This window comes from Molothrus aeneus, chromosome Z, assembly GCF_037042795.1.
Source record: "Molothrus aeneus isolate 106 chromosome Z, BPBGC_Maene_1.0, whole genome shotgun sequence".
Taxonomy (NCBI): Eukaryota; Metazoa; Chordata; class Aves; order Passeriformes; family Icteridae; genus Molothrus; species Molothrus aeneus.
In genome coordinates this window covers 23,552,308-23,567,246 of record NC_089680.1, presented here as the reverse complement: position 1 = coordinate 23,567,246, position 14,939 = coordinate 23,552,308, and the positions used below count along the sequence as shown (strand labels likewise).

The 14,939-nt window shown below is 36.2% G+C and overlaps 1 protein-coding gene across 1 annotated transcript in view; it reads left to right on the top strand.

Annotated features, from left to right (window-relative positions):
- Nucleotides 1-14,939, top strand: part of CCDC171 (coiled-coil domain containing 171) — a 152,491-nt gene that overhangs the window by 65,639 nt on the left and 71,913 nt on the right. Inside the window, exons 15-19 of the mRNA XM_066569192.1 lie at nt 4,410-4,914; nt 5,150-5,266; nt 10,211-10,437; nt 11,118-11,297; nt 12,971-13,156. Of these exons, the coding sequence (XP_066425289.1) occupies nt 4,410-4,914; nt 5,150-5,266; nt 10,211-10,437; nt 11,118-11,297; nt 12,971-13,156 (1,215 nt within the window). The remainder of the gene's footprint in view (nt 1-4,409; nt 4,915-5,149; nt 5,267-10,210; nt 10,438-11,117; nt 11,298-12,970; nt 13,157-14,939) is intronic.

Genomic DNA, 14,939 nt, shown 5'->3' with positions numbered 1-14,939 from the left:
TTGTCCTTGACATACTTGGCCACATTTAATTCCAGGTGCACCTTGACCTTCCTTGTCTCATTTCTACTTACTCTGACAACCTCTCTATCTTCATTCTAAATGACCTTTTTCCATCTCCTGTGTATTTCCTGCCTGGGTAATGACAATTCTTCATTTGGTCATGCAAGTCTGTTACCATCTCTGCCTGACTTCTTGCACATCGTGATGTGTTGTTCTTGAGCCTGGAGGAACTTATCCTTGAACATCAACCAACTCTCATGCACCTCTCTTCCCTTAAGGAGCTCTTCCTGTGGGATTCTTCCAAGAAGATCCCCAAAGAGACTAAAGTTAGCTCTCCTGAGCTAACATGGTTACCATTTTATTTGCTGCTCTGCTTCCTCCTCCCCTGATGCTGAACTCCCAACCTACACATCCCCAGCAAGGCCTTCCCTGTTAGTGTAAGGTCAAGCAGCACAATATTCCTTGTGGGATCCGCCACTACCTGTGACAGGAATTTGTCATCACTGCTTCTCAAGAACTTCCTGGGCTGTTTGTGTTTCATGGTGCTGGTTCTGCAGCAGATGTCAGGATAGTTAAAGTCTCCTACAAGAACCAATATCTGTGACTCTAAGGCTGTTTTGTGCTGCCTGTAGAAGATGTCATCCACCTTCTCCTGCTGCTCAGGTGGCCTGTAGCAAACACCCACAAGTGTTACCCCTACTGATCTGCCTTTTTATCCTGACCCATAAGCTCTTGACTCACTCACCATCCACCCCAAGATAGAGATCTTTACATTCCAGGTGTTGCCTCAAGAGAGGGTAACTCCACCACCTCGCCTTCTTGGTTTGCCTCTCCTAAATAGCATTTCCTTTATTACAGCATTCCAGTCACGTGAGCTCTCCCACCACATCTCTAATTGCAAAGGTCAGAGTCCTTTGACATCACACGGATCTCCAGTTCCTCCTCTTTTTTCCCCATTTTGTGTGCATTGGTGTACAGCACTCCATGGAAGTATTTGATTGTGTCAATATACCCAGTGGGAGTGCACAGTCTGTCTTCTGGTTACGTCTTTGGATTCATGTACCCTCGGGAGGCATCCCCTCCTAAGCATCCTTTTGCTGCTTCGGTGATCATTGTAGTTCTCCCCTTCCCACACCTTTTCTCTGTCAAGCCTGGCCTTGTTCCTGTCCCCCTTTAAATCCAGTTTAAACCTCTTTTCAGTGAACCCTGCTAAGATCCTTTTCCTTCTTTGAGCTAGGAGGATCTCATTTGTTATCAGCAGACTCAGTATCAGATAAACTGACCCATGATCAAAACCCCACAAATTCTGATGTTAACACCACCCTTGAAGCCATATGTTCCTCTGGGATTTTCCTGGGTTTTGCCCCATCATTCCCCACAACTGGAAGGAGAGAAGAGAACACAGCTTGTGCTCCAGATCCCTTGACCAGTTATCCCAAGGCCCTGAGGTCCCTCTTGATCATTGACAGCCTTTTTATTGGGACTTTGTTGCTACCCAGCTGGTAAACAGGTAATGGGTAGTGATCAGTTGGCTGTACCACTGGGCAGTTTGTTGGTGATGTCTCTTTTCTGGGCTGCATGGAGGCAACATACTTCTGTATAGGTTAATTCTGGTTGGCATATTGGGCTCTTCATTTCTCTAAAAAGGGAGTCACTACTGCAGTTCCTTTTTTTCTTAATTGAGGAGGTCAAAATGTAGGGAATAGGCTGCCCTGTCCTAGACAATCGGTCCAGCCTAGATGGACTTCCATCCACATTCTCCTTTCCTGATTCTGAGATTCCAGGGCCCCATACCTGCTGTATAAGGGTACCTAGGAAGGTAAGTAGTTTGGGAGGAGAGTCACCTGCTCCCCCCAAGGAGAAATCTGTTTCCACTCACCTCTGTCTCTAAGGTCCCATGTTGCCTGGTGTTGAGAGGGTGGGGGATCCATTGCTTCAGGTGAAGTGGACAGTGGGTGCATTTGAGCTGTGGTAGAATGCAGCTCCACCACTCAGTCTCTTCCTCAGCTCAATCACCGAGAATGAAGATCACCAACTGAGCTAAGTGCTTGAGTTGGCTGTGCCTCAGTGCCCTTCCTGCTTGCCCTGCATGTGCAAACAGTGTCATGGTGCTCTGGCTCATGTTTCATGCTGTTTGCCCTCTCTGTTAATTGTGTTCCTGCTTGCTTGCCCTCCCTGGGGGCAGCTTTAGTGCATGTGGGGGTGGGCCCTCTCTCCTCTACTGCCATCTATGCTCAGCTCTCCAAAAGAAAAACCTTTTGATGTCTCTGTGTCATTATATTTCTAGTTTTCAGTTCTGTTTCTATGCCAGAATAAAGGCTAAGGGTGTAGTAAGAAGTAGGATAAAATAGTTTTGCTAGTAGCACCTGATTTTTTGTTAAGGTTTCTTGGAATTGATAGAGATCTGCAACTCAGTGAGGTGCCCCTCAAAGCTCAAACACCAAAGGAAACCAGCTTGCCAATGTTTAGGAAGAAAAGCGCATGTCTCTTTCATGAACCGTGCTTTTAAGCTTTAAAGAAAACTCTAGAAACAGTGTCTGGTGTAGCAAAAGAAATTATTAGCCAGTAAAAGAGAGAAGGTCTATTTTCTTGCAAAACTTACATTTCTGAAGTCAAAGGTTGTCTTATTTTGCATATTACCATATCACAAAAAGCATTAAAGAAGCTCCTTAATTAGTAAGAGCACTGAATATTGGTATTGCTGTCCAACAACCCTGTAGGGATCACAGTTTGTTTACTTAGACATTGGCCTTTCACCTGTGATGGCCAGAAACCATAGGCTGTTTTCTAAATTTGGCTCACCTTTTCAGTTCCTTCCAGTCATGCTATCAGAGTTTTCATCTATAAAAATCAAACACTGTAAATAATGCAGTAGCACTGAAAGTATTGTCCATGTTCATACTTTATTTCAGCTTAGTAAAGTGACATATGTGGCCTGTTAATTGCATTTTGAAATTAAATATTTTAGTGGCCTAGTCTATTTTTGTATTGCTTGAAGTATTTTAACAGCATTAAAAATTCTTTCCCTTCCAGAAAAATTATAAAATATTTATTTGGTCAAAGACATTTTGAACTGACTAGGGTACATCTCTATAGAAGCATGGAATCTTCTATTTTCATTCTAGGGATAGCTGTGTACATTTTTTTCCCTTTTGTGCTTGATGGAGGAGGTAAAAGAAACTAGGGTGCCTTGCTCACCACTAGTTTGGGACCTGTACCAAAAAGAATGCAGGAGAATATGGCTGGATAATACCATTTTGCTTCTTTTTAGACCACTGCTACAGGAATAATGTCACTCTATGTTCAACAAAATTGTCTATAGCTCTAAGAGAGGCATCTGAAACTTAGAAAAATCCTCAGTTTTCATCATCATATGGACTTGTAGTTGCATCCATGTTTGCCTTTTTGTGACCATGTGTTGTAGCTGAAGTATTAGCATTCAACTTGAGCTTGTACATTCTTTGTGAACAGTGCCTAAAATTTATTATCGCCCTATACCAGTGGAGCCTGTTTAAATGTAGTCACTATTTCAATCACAGCAGGCTTTTATGCATCAAGAACCCAGTTTAAGTCTCTGAGGTCACTTAGAGCTCTCAGTGTAGCGTCTTGATTCCAGTACTGCAGTCTGCATCCTCTAACTGTAGTCCTAGCATTTCCTGATTTGTTTCCATCTTAATTTCTCTATACCAGCTTGCTATTTTAAATCTCCCTCTTTCCCTATTTCAGGGCATTTAGAGAAAAAAAAATGTTCAGCAACTTAAAAAAATTTATTATGGTACTAGGCAAAATAAAAACATCTGTATTACACTGTTCTTTTGAAAACTCACTTCTGTATGAGACCTAATTAATCTGTGAATATATAAGTAGGGGGTTGATTACAAAGTAATTAAGAGATCACCTTTACTTCCCCTTTTCCAGCTGCTGCCAATCTGTCTACATTTATGTTCCAGAGCCTTCCTTATTTTTTTCTTCCCCCTTATGCTAACTTTATTTCTTCTTTGTAAAGCAATGGTCTTTCTTAAATTGGAGCATGTAATTCCTCACTAAGCAATTGTTATTAAGTCAACTGATAAAACTGCATTGTGGACAACCGGGTGCAGGCTATTGGAGTACCAAGGGTTATCATCAGGAACTAGGAATCCATTTCTAACTGAAGATTGTGCAAACTTTACTTTGTTATTTTGTTTTCATGTTTAACATTTCATTGTTTAACAGTTTATTAGGAGAGATAGTTTTATCATCATTACTAATAATATTTCTTCCTTTAGTGTGTTACTTGAATGTGAAGAAAAAAAAGAAAGTATTTTCTTTTATCTTTTGTCTAGGTAAAAATTATTTCATTAAGTAAAAAAACTTTTTGTTAATATTTCTTCTGGGTTTGTTTGGTGTTTTTTTTTCTCTTACCCTAGGAGTACCAAGAAGCAGCAGAGAAAAATAAGGAAAAAATTTATGTCCTTGAAAAAAGTCTAGAGAAATTGGCTCTTGAAAACATTTCTGTGAAAAAGATGTTAACACAGTTTCAAAAGGAGCATTCCTCCCTCCTGGCAGCCTGTGCACTATTGGCAGGGGCCCTGTATCCTCTGTATGGCAGACTGTGTTCTATGTCTTCCCAAAGAGACCTTCTCCAGGATCAGGCGAACATTTATGAATTAGTGAACCAGAAGATTAGGACCCTAGTTCATGCTCTCTCTGATGATAAGGAAAACAATCAAGATGAAGCAAAACTAAAGAGAAGAAAATCCCAGGGCCTGATTTATGTATTCCGAAGAGCTGTGATTGCTGTTTTGGCAGCCAACAGACTTAAGGTTTTAGCACAGTCTTCTAGTTCCCTCTTCATCTGGACAAATGGCTTAAAAGAAGGAATTGGAATTCCTGTTTGTGTAGGAGAATCCAAAGGCAAGCGTAATCTGTTAAGTAAGCTGATTTTTTTCTTCTTTGATAAATGTTGTGTCAAAAGACATGACTAGTGAATAACATATAGTAAGTAATATTATTTATAATAGAGTGTAAATACAAACTTAATGACATTTTAACAAATGTAATTTCTGAATTTGGAACTTCTAGATAACTTGATACATGTAATTTCCCCTAAAAGGAAATGCTTAGTCTGTTATTCAGTTATATTGGTAGCTACAATTCTATTCCATAGGTTGTGAAGATGAGAAGCTTGACTGTGTGGAAGCACTCCGCTGGTTTGCTAGTTCCAACCTCCTTGCTGCAATAATCAGTTCTGTCACTGAATTGCAGGATGTTGTCAACAAACCAGGTAATTTTAAAAGTATATTCTTGTAGTTGAAGATTAAAAAAATAATCAGGACGGTTACATCATCTCCATTTTTAGTATTTATTTAAACTATTCTGGATCAAATCTCCTGAGAGCTGTATTGATGGAACAGATTGAATTTTCTTTAATTGGTGATGTGATACTTTATCCTTCTGGTATATAGAGTCATGGGAACAGAAGGCTGGAGAGTGCTTTTAGAAAGCATTTATACCATTCTGCCTGTTTGACTGCGACATATTAAAAATAATCTAAACCACACAAATAGATATTTGGCTAACCTGTTTTTAAAAGCTTAGCCTAAAAAGTAGGCTAAGCTTTTAAATTAAGTAACTCTTACAAGGTTCTTGTAAGAACCTTGAAGTAACTCTTAAAAGGTTCCCAGTTATCTTCTTAATCTGGTCTAATATTCAAGAAGTGTTTTCCTGGAGCTCAACCTAATATTTTTTCTATGGAGAAAATCTATGTAGTTTTGTTTTTATTTGATTTGTGTATTTCTTGAGTGCAGGCTCTAAAACTGACACATCTTCAACTTGGGACATTACAGCTGCTGACTGAAAGGAAATAATTTCATACCGTGTTTTATATTATATGAATTTAGTAGTTCCAAATCTGGAAAACAGTGAATTTCATGGATAATATTTTCATGTGTTTTATTTGCTATCTTACAGTTTTGGAGAGAGAAATAAAATGCTCTCAGTTTATACAGTGCATAGCAGTCCTTATTTTATGTCTCTGCAGTGTTCCCTCTCTAAGTTTATGTTTAATTAGGTTTGTGTCTAGATTTCCTAATTTTCCCAGTCTCTGCTTGTATAGAATTCTACAATGCCTATTAAAAATTGTAATGTCAGTCTTTGGAAATATCACCTCATGATTCCCAGCTGTTAACTATTTTCCTTAACTTATTTGCAGCAAGAACTGACCTAAGAGTTTGCTTGGTTCTCTGCATTGCTGCCATCCTTAGTTCTTCAGTAAATTGTAGTTTTAAAATACCAACACTTCTGTCACAGAATAAAGGATGTTTAAGGAGGGATAATTTATATGAATAAATGGAAGTAGCAGGACAGGGATAAGGTGATTCATTTCCCAGAAGCCTAAACAACAAATTGATCCCAGAAGACATTGAAACAAAATTGTTTTGATGCAGTTTCAGAGCTCTCTTCTTTGGTCATCCTGTTTTCAGTAACTTAAATTTATATCCTTACAAAGCAAAGTTTGAACTGTATTTCTGAGTATTTACAGGGTTTATACTGCAAGTGTTCCTGTGTACAGAGTATTGTGTAGGAACAGCAAATTGAAGAAGAATTGAGAGAAATGGAGCAGCAGCATGGATCTGCTGAAGTGACTGATTAATATACCATAAACAACATGATATTTTGGCAGTTTGAACAAGATGGGAATTCTACTGGTCTCTATTTACTAGATATCTCTGCACTCAACACAGGCTTGATTTTTGAGAATTAGGAAGAACCGTGCTGGGAATGTTATGACCACAGTCAGTTTGGTGATTCTTTAATATCTTATGTCTATTAAGTAATTTCCACAGAACCTCAAGGTCTATCTGCTCATGTATTACTTGGAATTCTATTGCTCATGAGATCAAGTCTCCTAAGAATTTTTAGGTCAAAAAATAGTAATAAATAATTTAAAGTTTGATATGAAATTTCCAGAAGTGTTGAAGTAATTAGGCTCTGAAGGAATATATTTGAAAGCTTCCACACTTAGAAAATTACATTATGTTGTTCTATAAGTAATATTTTAAGTAGAACTTAAATCTTCAAACTGACTTCAATTATGTTGAATTTCTTAAAAAATTATAAATAGGCAATTCTTTCATGTCTTTAAATAATGGCAGTTCCGGATTAGACTATATGTCACATGAGAGAGTTCTACAAGAAGGTGCTGTCTGGATCATCAATATGGAATGATTCAGTGTCTTAGAAATTATGTGTAAAAATTGCTAGGTTCTGGGGAACCATTTGAGGCACCTTTCTCAGTCTTTTAAATAAGTGGTTCTGTTTTGACATTGAAGATCATTTCCCTTCATAGTGTTAGTTAGTTTGGGTCTCATTCCAGCATGCCTTGGAATGATCTCTTTGCTTCAGTTTCAATGCAAATTCATTGCAGTGTTGGAGTTTTTTTGTTTGCTTTGGGTTTTTTTGTAAAGTTAGATTTTAGGTTTATTTGAACAAAATCTGTTCTCTCATAAACCAGAGACAGTAATAGCCAAAGTTTTCACTACAAATATCATCAACTGTTAAATATATAAAGCTTTAGAAGTTTGACATGAACATTTAAGTCTTGTGTAGTACAAAGTTAATCCTGCTGACTGGTGCTCAATTTCACCAAAACAGAATAAACAAGAATTGTTTTTTCATCTTTCAGTGAAGTAATATTTGGCACTTTTTTTTCATTTACTTAATGTAAAGCTTAATTGCTTCGTCATATACCTATATTTGTGTTAATAATTTCTTAGAGACATCATAAAGTACATAATTTAACACATAATTTAATTTTTATTGTAATTCTTTCATCCTTCATGGCAGGTACTTAATATATATATATATACTTAAAGAGTCTATGCTCCTCTCAGTTATTACAGATACAGTTCCTTGTGGAACTGATTTATGTTTTCATTTTATCTTTCAAAGCAATAAGTAACTTCCTTCAAAATATTTCTGTCTATTTAGTCAAAGCTACTCTTCATAAAAATAATGGAGGACATGACTATTTATTGCTACCCCAACAAAATGCCTTAAGCTGTGATCAAGCTGTGTCAGGGGAAATATTAGGAAGAAGTTTTTCACAGAAAGAGTGATAATATTGGAATGGCCTGCCTGGGGAGGTGGTGGAGTCCCCATCCCTGGATGTGGCACTCAGTGCCATGGTTTAGTTAAGGCGTTAGGGCACGGGTTGGACTTGATGATCTTTAAGGTCTCTTTCAACCTGGTGGTTCTGTGATATCTTGAACTGTACTGGTTAAGGAGAGTGCTTGTTTGGAAGTGGAATGATAATTTGAAAATGCTACCTCACATTTGTCGGCATTATTATTTTAAATTTACTTTTGATACAGTTAAACATGAGATTCTAGGCATAGGGAATGGGCTGCCATGCTAGGTACTACACATATGGAGAAACAATATGTGCTTCTGACAGGTGAACAATATCTCATAACCTGAGATAGCAAGTGGAAATACTGGGAAAAGTGAAGGAACAGTAGCTCATTGAGCTCCTTTATCCTATATATACCAAAAATCATGGCAAAGGACAATTTTTGAGAAGGTTTTGGCATCATCTTACATAGAAGGCCATAAAAATGTTCTAGTCTTAATTTTAGGTTAATTTAACTAAACATTCAACTAGTGAATGCATTCTGACTGGAGAATTGCAATAGCAGTTTTTTCTGGGTATGAAAAGAATAATTTTTTTTATTGCAAAGGAAGTTTAGTTAGTTGAAGTGCAAGATAAAAATGCCTCATCAGATTTTTAACTTCAAAGGTGCTATTTTAGTAATGAAGAAAAGACAGATCTACTAGTCACTGAGGTTATGGAGAGCATGTACTCAAAAATGATACTCCAGTTAAGCACTGGAGTCATTGGAGTGGTGCTATTTCAAAACTGAGCAGGAAAATGGCTTTGAAAATAAAATATTTGATTTTATCATGTGCTTTTTTTGTTATTCCTTACAGATAAATCTCAACCTCACATGTAAATGATCTTCTTTACAATGAGATTTGTAATAAAAATACATCAATAATCATGTTCTGTTTGCTTTGTACCTCTGGCTTTTTCCTTCACAGTCTATAAACAGAAATTCTTTAACTTAAGCCAGGGTTATTTTTTTCTGTTTATACTCTTAAGCAAATATTTTAGTTCACTGCAGCAACAGGAGATCTCCTGTACTACTGAATGTAAATAAGCTCTTCCATGCTTGTCATCTTACACTGATAGTATCATAAGACAAGTAATGACAGATTAAGACCTGCCTAGCAGAGGGAAAACTAAATTACAAGACTTTTATTAAGGCATAAATAAACCTATTAACTGTTATCTGGAATACCAATTAGTGGAAGGAGCACTGACAATTTTATTTATCAACATTAAACACAATTATTAATTACAGACCTGACGAATCTAGCAGTAAGCAGGACATGTTGGGTGTGCTGGGGCCTTAAGTCCATTATATGAGAAGGATGATTACCAAAATCCTGTGGGGAAATACGTAATTGTAGCTGTAAAATTTTAATTGCCTTGGAATAAGGTAAATTATATTCTCTTGTCTCAGAATATAAATAGTATGGCATTAAGGTACCAAGCCGCACTAATTTTGAACAGCAAATGATTTAGACATCTGTAGAGAGGAGGGAGGAAAAATCAAGAAACCCTCAGAAGTTTGCCTTGTAAATATTACAATAAAGTGTTTCACCATGTGCTATTACTTCTGACTTATTTGACCTGACTTCCATTTGCTTGCATTTGTCTTGCATGTTTTCTGAATTACAAAATTAGAACACTAAAGTATTTAGAAAGGATGGTATTGGGGAACATGATAACAACTGGACAAGTAGTCTGTGACAAAGAAATCCTATTCTTTAGAATCTTATTCTACCCTCCCATTTGTAAATTGATAGGATTAGAATTTTCATTGCTAAATACACAATTTGTCTTAAAGTCTCTCTCTGAGATATTCCTTTGAACTCAATCTTCCAGTCCTTAATGGAAAATTTCTATTGAGTGTCTTTAAGATCTAGTTTATTGTGGTTTCTTTCACTGAAAGAAACTGAAATAATAACCTATTTGATGTTTCTTTTCTGTGTTTTGGTTTGGGTTTTGTTGTTTTGTAGGGGTTTTTTTGTTTGACTGTTTGTTTGGGGGTTTTGTTTGTTTTTGTTTTTGTTTTTTTTTTGTTGTTTTTTTTTTTTTTTAAAGGTACAAAGTCCTGGCTTTCTGGAAAGTTACTGTTAAGTGCAGCCAGGAATTCGTTTTCAAAACTTATGGACAAGCTGAATGTTATCATGGAGACAGTTCCATTAGACCACTGCAAGTACATTACTTATCTGGAGAAAGACTCCTTGGTACAGAGCCTGGCTCATGGACTCAATAAAATAAATACCCAGGCCCTGGAAGCTGGATTGTGTGACAGAGTATCCAGTATGGTATGTATAATTATAATCCTACCTTATGTAAGCAGTAGGTTCATGGCCTAAGTGTTAGGATGAAGCTCTCTTGATAGTACCATAATTTTGTTTCAGTTTATGAGACTGTTACATTGAACTATTACAACTATGTAGACATCAGATTCCCAACACCCAGAAGCATTAGAGCATGAATGTGTTTTTTCTTTTATGTCAAAGAATTTTAAGAAGAGATTTGATGTATCCAAGAAAAAGGGTTTTTAAAGCTCTTTCAAAGTTTTATTTGCTTTGTAAGAACTAACTTGCTTTTGGCTTCAATTAAATGTTACAGAATTGTTTTTTTGTTGTGGTTTATTTTTTGGGGGGTGGGGGGGGGGTGGTGTTTCTGTTTTCTGGTGCTGTGTGTTCTGTCTTTCAGTAAAGATAGCTGTCTTCCCTATAATCAGAGGGAAAGGAGAAACCTGAAATAATTGGTCTTTTATTGTCGGCCTCACATTAAAATAGTACTTTCTTGAAAACAGAATTTTCAGTTACCCTCAAGAGTACGAAGGTGAAACAAGTTCACTTTTTGCACTCATGCATCTTAGAGATGATGGACAAAATGAGAGCTTTGTCCAATTTGCTTGGGTATTACATGTGACTCTTTTATTGATAAAATAGTTCATGTTAAAGCACATAAATTTGTTTCTGATTATTGACAGAAAAACATAGAATCCTTGCAGAAGCAAATATTCGAATTTACACAAAGACTTCATACAGCAGAAGTGGAACGCCTCTCACTGCGCCTACAACTTGCAGAATTCAAAGCAAATTTCAGTGAGATAAAAAAAGAAGCAGACAAAGCACAGAGGCTGCAAGAGCAATTAAATATACTTAAGCAAGTAAGTATATTTGATTAGAGGTGACTGCTTATAAGACATGTTTGTGTGTGTTCTTTTGAAAATAAGTATAAAATCATTCTAATATTAAAAGAATATTCCAGAAGATTTGCATTGTAAGTGTCACTAAACTAGAAGTCAGATGTGTTTAGAAAGGCTTCCCTTCCCCAAAAGTTTCTTTTTGATTTGTAGAATGAGGTGCTCTTGTAAATTATATGTTTGGTCTTCAGCAACCAGGTTTTCTTCTGTATGTTGAAAATGTTGATGTGATTTATATACCCCAAAAACATTTATAGATCTCATTTCAGCAGATTAAAGTCAGCTGCCATGAGGATATTGAATAAGTATGTTCATGAGAACTTCAAGAAGTATAAACTCTGTGTGGATATTGCTGAATATTATGATAGACATTTTTCTGTATCTTTGATGCTGGGTTATGCCCTGAGCTAGTCAATGCAAATTTTAGTGTGGCTGTTCCTCTGAAGGACTAAGTTTATGGAAGGGGAAAAAAATGCCCTCTTCTACATTCCTGCTATCATGTATGCACCAAATTCCTCTGACTCCTAGCTGTCACTGATTGATTTACTTAAGCACAATGCATTCGCTAGCCTGTAAATAGATTGTCCAACAGGAGCAAGAAGACACAACAAAAAGGTTCCTTAACTGCTTGAAACCACAGTATTGTGACTAATGGACATGGTAATTGAGGGGTAATGCCATTTGGTAGGTTCTCAGTTAGACTCCTGTCATATTTACAGAACTGTGTCTTCAGCCCTTGGAGGGGAAGAAACTTGTCTTGCTTTAGCATGCTGGAGGTTCACTAAGCAGCTTTCCAACTATGCTTATTTCTTGTAGGCTGCATTCAGAATTGAACATATGTTTGAACTATTTGAGATTGTTAATGGTTAAAAATTAAGAATGGTTAATGAATACATGCTCAACAGGTACACTGTACAGCTAAAACAGCTGTGGCCCAGAAAAAGCTGTGTTTTCTGTAGCTGTGACCTGATACTGAAGCATAGTTGGTAGACTCGTTAGTGTGTCCCAATCAAAATACTTCCAAGCAGAGAGTATTTAACAGATAGTGTCAAATCCATTCTTCTTCCTGTTCCTAGCTGGTAAAATATTGGGTTTTTTTACTCAAACAGACAAAATTATATCTGCTTATCTTCAGTTTTGCTCATACTGGGTTTTAATGCTTACAGTTCTGGGAAAATTGGAAGATATCACAGTTTAGATTGCCATTCAATTGTTGACAATGATTTTCCTTGAAGAACTATTTTGTCTTTCTGGAACACTTTTGGAAAGTGAGAAAGAGCTTGGGAAGATGTTTACAAGGATTAACAAGATATGCACTAAAATGTGGGACATTTATCTGCATATTTCCTTCTAAATATTGGTTCTTAGCAATCTAGGGTGTTAATTTGAATAGAATAGCAAATGTGTACTGTTTACAAGAGTCTGAATACTGTTTCGAAAAAATACAGTGAATAAAGTTGTCTGATCATTTCATTGCTTGGTGGTCTGTCTTAGAGTTAAAAAACCTAAATAAATAATAACCTTTAGCATGCTTTTATTTTAGAATTTAATATGCTCCCAAGTGGAACTTGGGAAGTCAAGTATGTAAACAGGTAAGTATAGTTACATAATCAAATACAATTTATTTTTCTTATCAGAAATTAATCACCCATGAGAGGTTTGAAAGTGTATGTGAAGAATTAAATAATGCATTACATCGGGAGCATCAGGCACAATTGCTTTTGAATGAACAAGCACAACAGCTACAGGAGTTAAATAATAAACTAGAATTGCAATCCAGTGAAGAAGCAGATAGAACCCAAGTCTTAAGTGAATCTGTAAAGGTAAGATGATTAGGCACTAATTAGGCACCTGAAATTTTTTTTTTGTGAATAAGCCAAATGTCATAGTTCTTGTGCAAATAAAATGTAAATGCACACATACTACATAGCCCATTGAAATTTTAGGGTACTTAGAAACACTTTCAAAATACTTCAATGTATAACATCACTTTTCTGCTCTTGAAACTGGGTGGTGTGCACTAATATATGTGAAGTGTGTGAAATTTATAGGGGACATAAGTGACAGATCTAGCTATCACAAGGTGTTTGCAATTTATAGAAAAAATAAATGAAAAAGTACAGGGATACTTTGATTTTTGATAGAGGTCACAATAATATTTTAAAACCTGGACTGTCTGTTTCCTGAATATAATCTTAGGATGGAGAATACATTTGTCTGCTTGGAATATGTGAGGTGATGATAGAGAGATATCCTTTTTTCATCAGAATTTAGAACTTTCTGTAGATGTAATGAGTAATGAGGGAAAAGATCATGTTATCAGAATCTCTGATGACAAACAGAGGAACAGAGAGAGTATTTGAGGTATTTGAGAGTATTTGAGTATTTGAAACCAGGTGGATCTATAACATGGAAAGAGAGAAAACTTTGTGATGGCAAGCCAGTAATAGGTGGTGACCTGAGCTCGGCAGCTTTTAGTTATTTTCTATTTAAAGCAAGCTTTGCTGCTTGTGTCTGCTCTTCAGCCCTACTACTGTCTTTTCATCTCCCAGTATTCTTCTGTGAATTGATAACTGAGCAAAGGGACTGCTTCACCAGTATTTTGAGAAATGCAAGCATTTGTAATTCTGAGAGTAGAAGTGTCAAGCAGGAGGAGAACCAAAATGATTCCAGCTGCAAAAGTAGTAGGAATGTCATAAATATTGAAAATATTACAATGAAAGTAGATGTCAAAGAAGATGAGTTGCAGCAAAGTAGAGATTTCAAGTGATGTATAGTGGAGGATGTTGAAGGAAGTTGTTAAATTTATTAAGGAGTATTTTCACTGGTTTTATTATTTACTAAAAATGCCTTACCTCACTAAGGGTACAAGACAGTGACATTTCCAATTTACCTGTTGGTTTCTGTAGTTTTTTTTTCTCCCTCACAATTCCCTAGTCTTAGGTGTTTCACTTCATAAATAGCTAGTGTTTTCAGTCAGGTTCCTTGTTAATACTATTGCTATTTTCTTTCTGATATAACTGCAGTGTATATATAAGATGTTAGTCTTGTGTTTGATTTCTTTGAGAAATGCTTGATTCGAGATTTTTAAATGGCTATTAGGAATATAAAGAAGGCAAGGTCTAGAAGACAAATCCTTCTTGAAATCTTCATTTCTGTCTACTTTTTGTACATTAATACATGTTTTTTCACCATGTTTTACTTTGTCTAAAACACGCCTTTTCATTTGTTCAGAGACTGTGAAGAGAAAGGTCAATTGTAGGCAATCAAAATATAGGAGGAACTTTTAAACAAATAGGTTACATAGATTATTGGATACTGAATTACATTTCACAGCTTCAGGTATTTATTAATTGAAGGCTACATACAATTTTTTTTGAGACAGTCATGATCCTAAAATGCATCCTAACTCTGCAGTTCTTTAACAGTTGTTTGCTACTGGAACAACTTAATTTAGTGGAAAATGCTTGTTTATTGCTCAAATCTTTCAAGATACAATGCAATGTAATAATATAGGTGATAGAATAGAAGCAAAGAACATTGACAAAATAAACCTTAGGGCTAAAGTTTACTACTGACAGGTACACTGGTTTGGTTTATTACTTT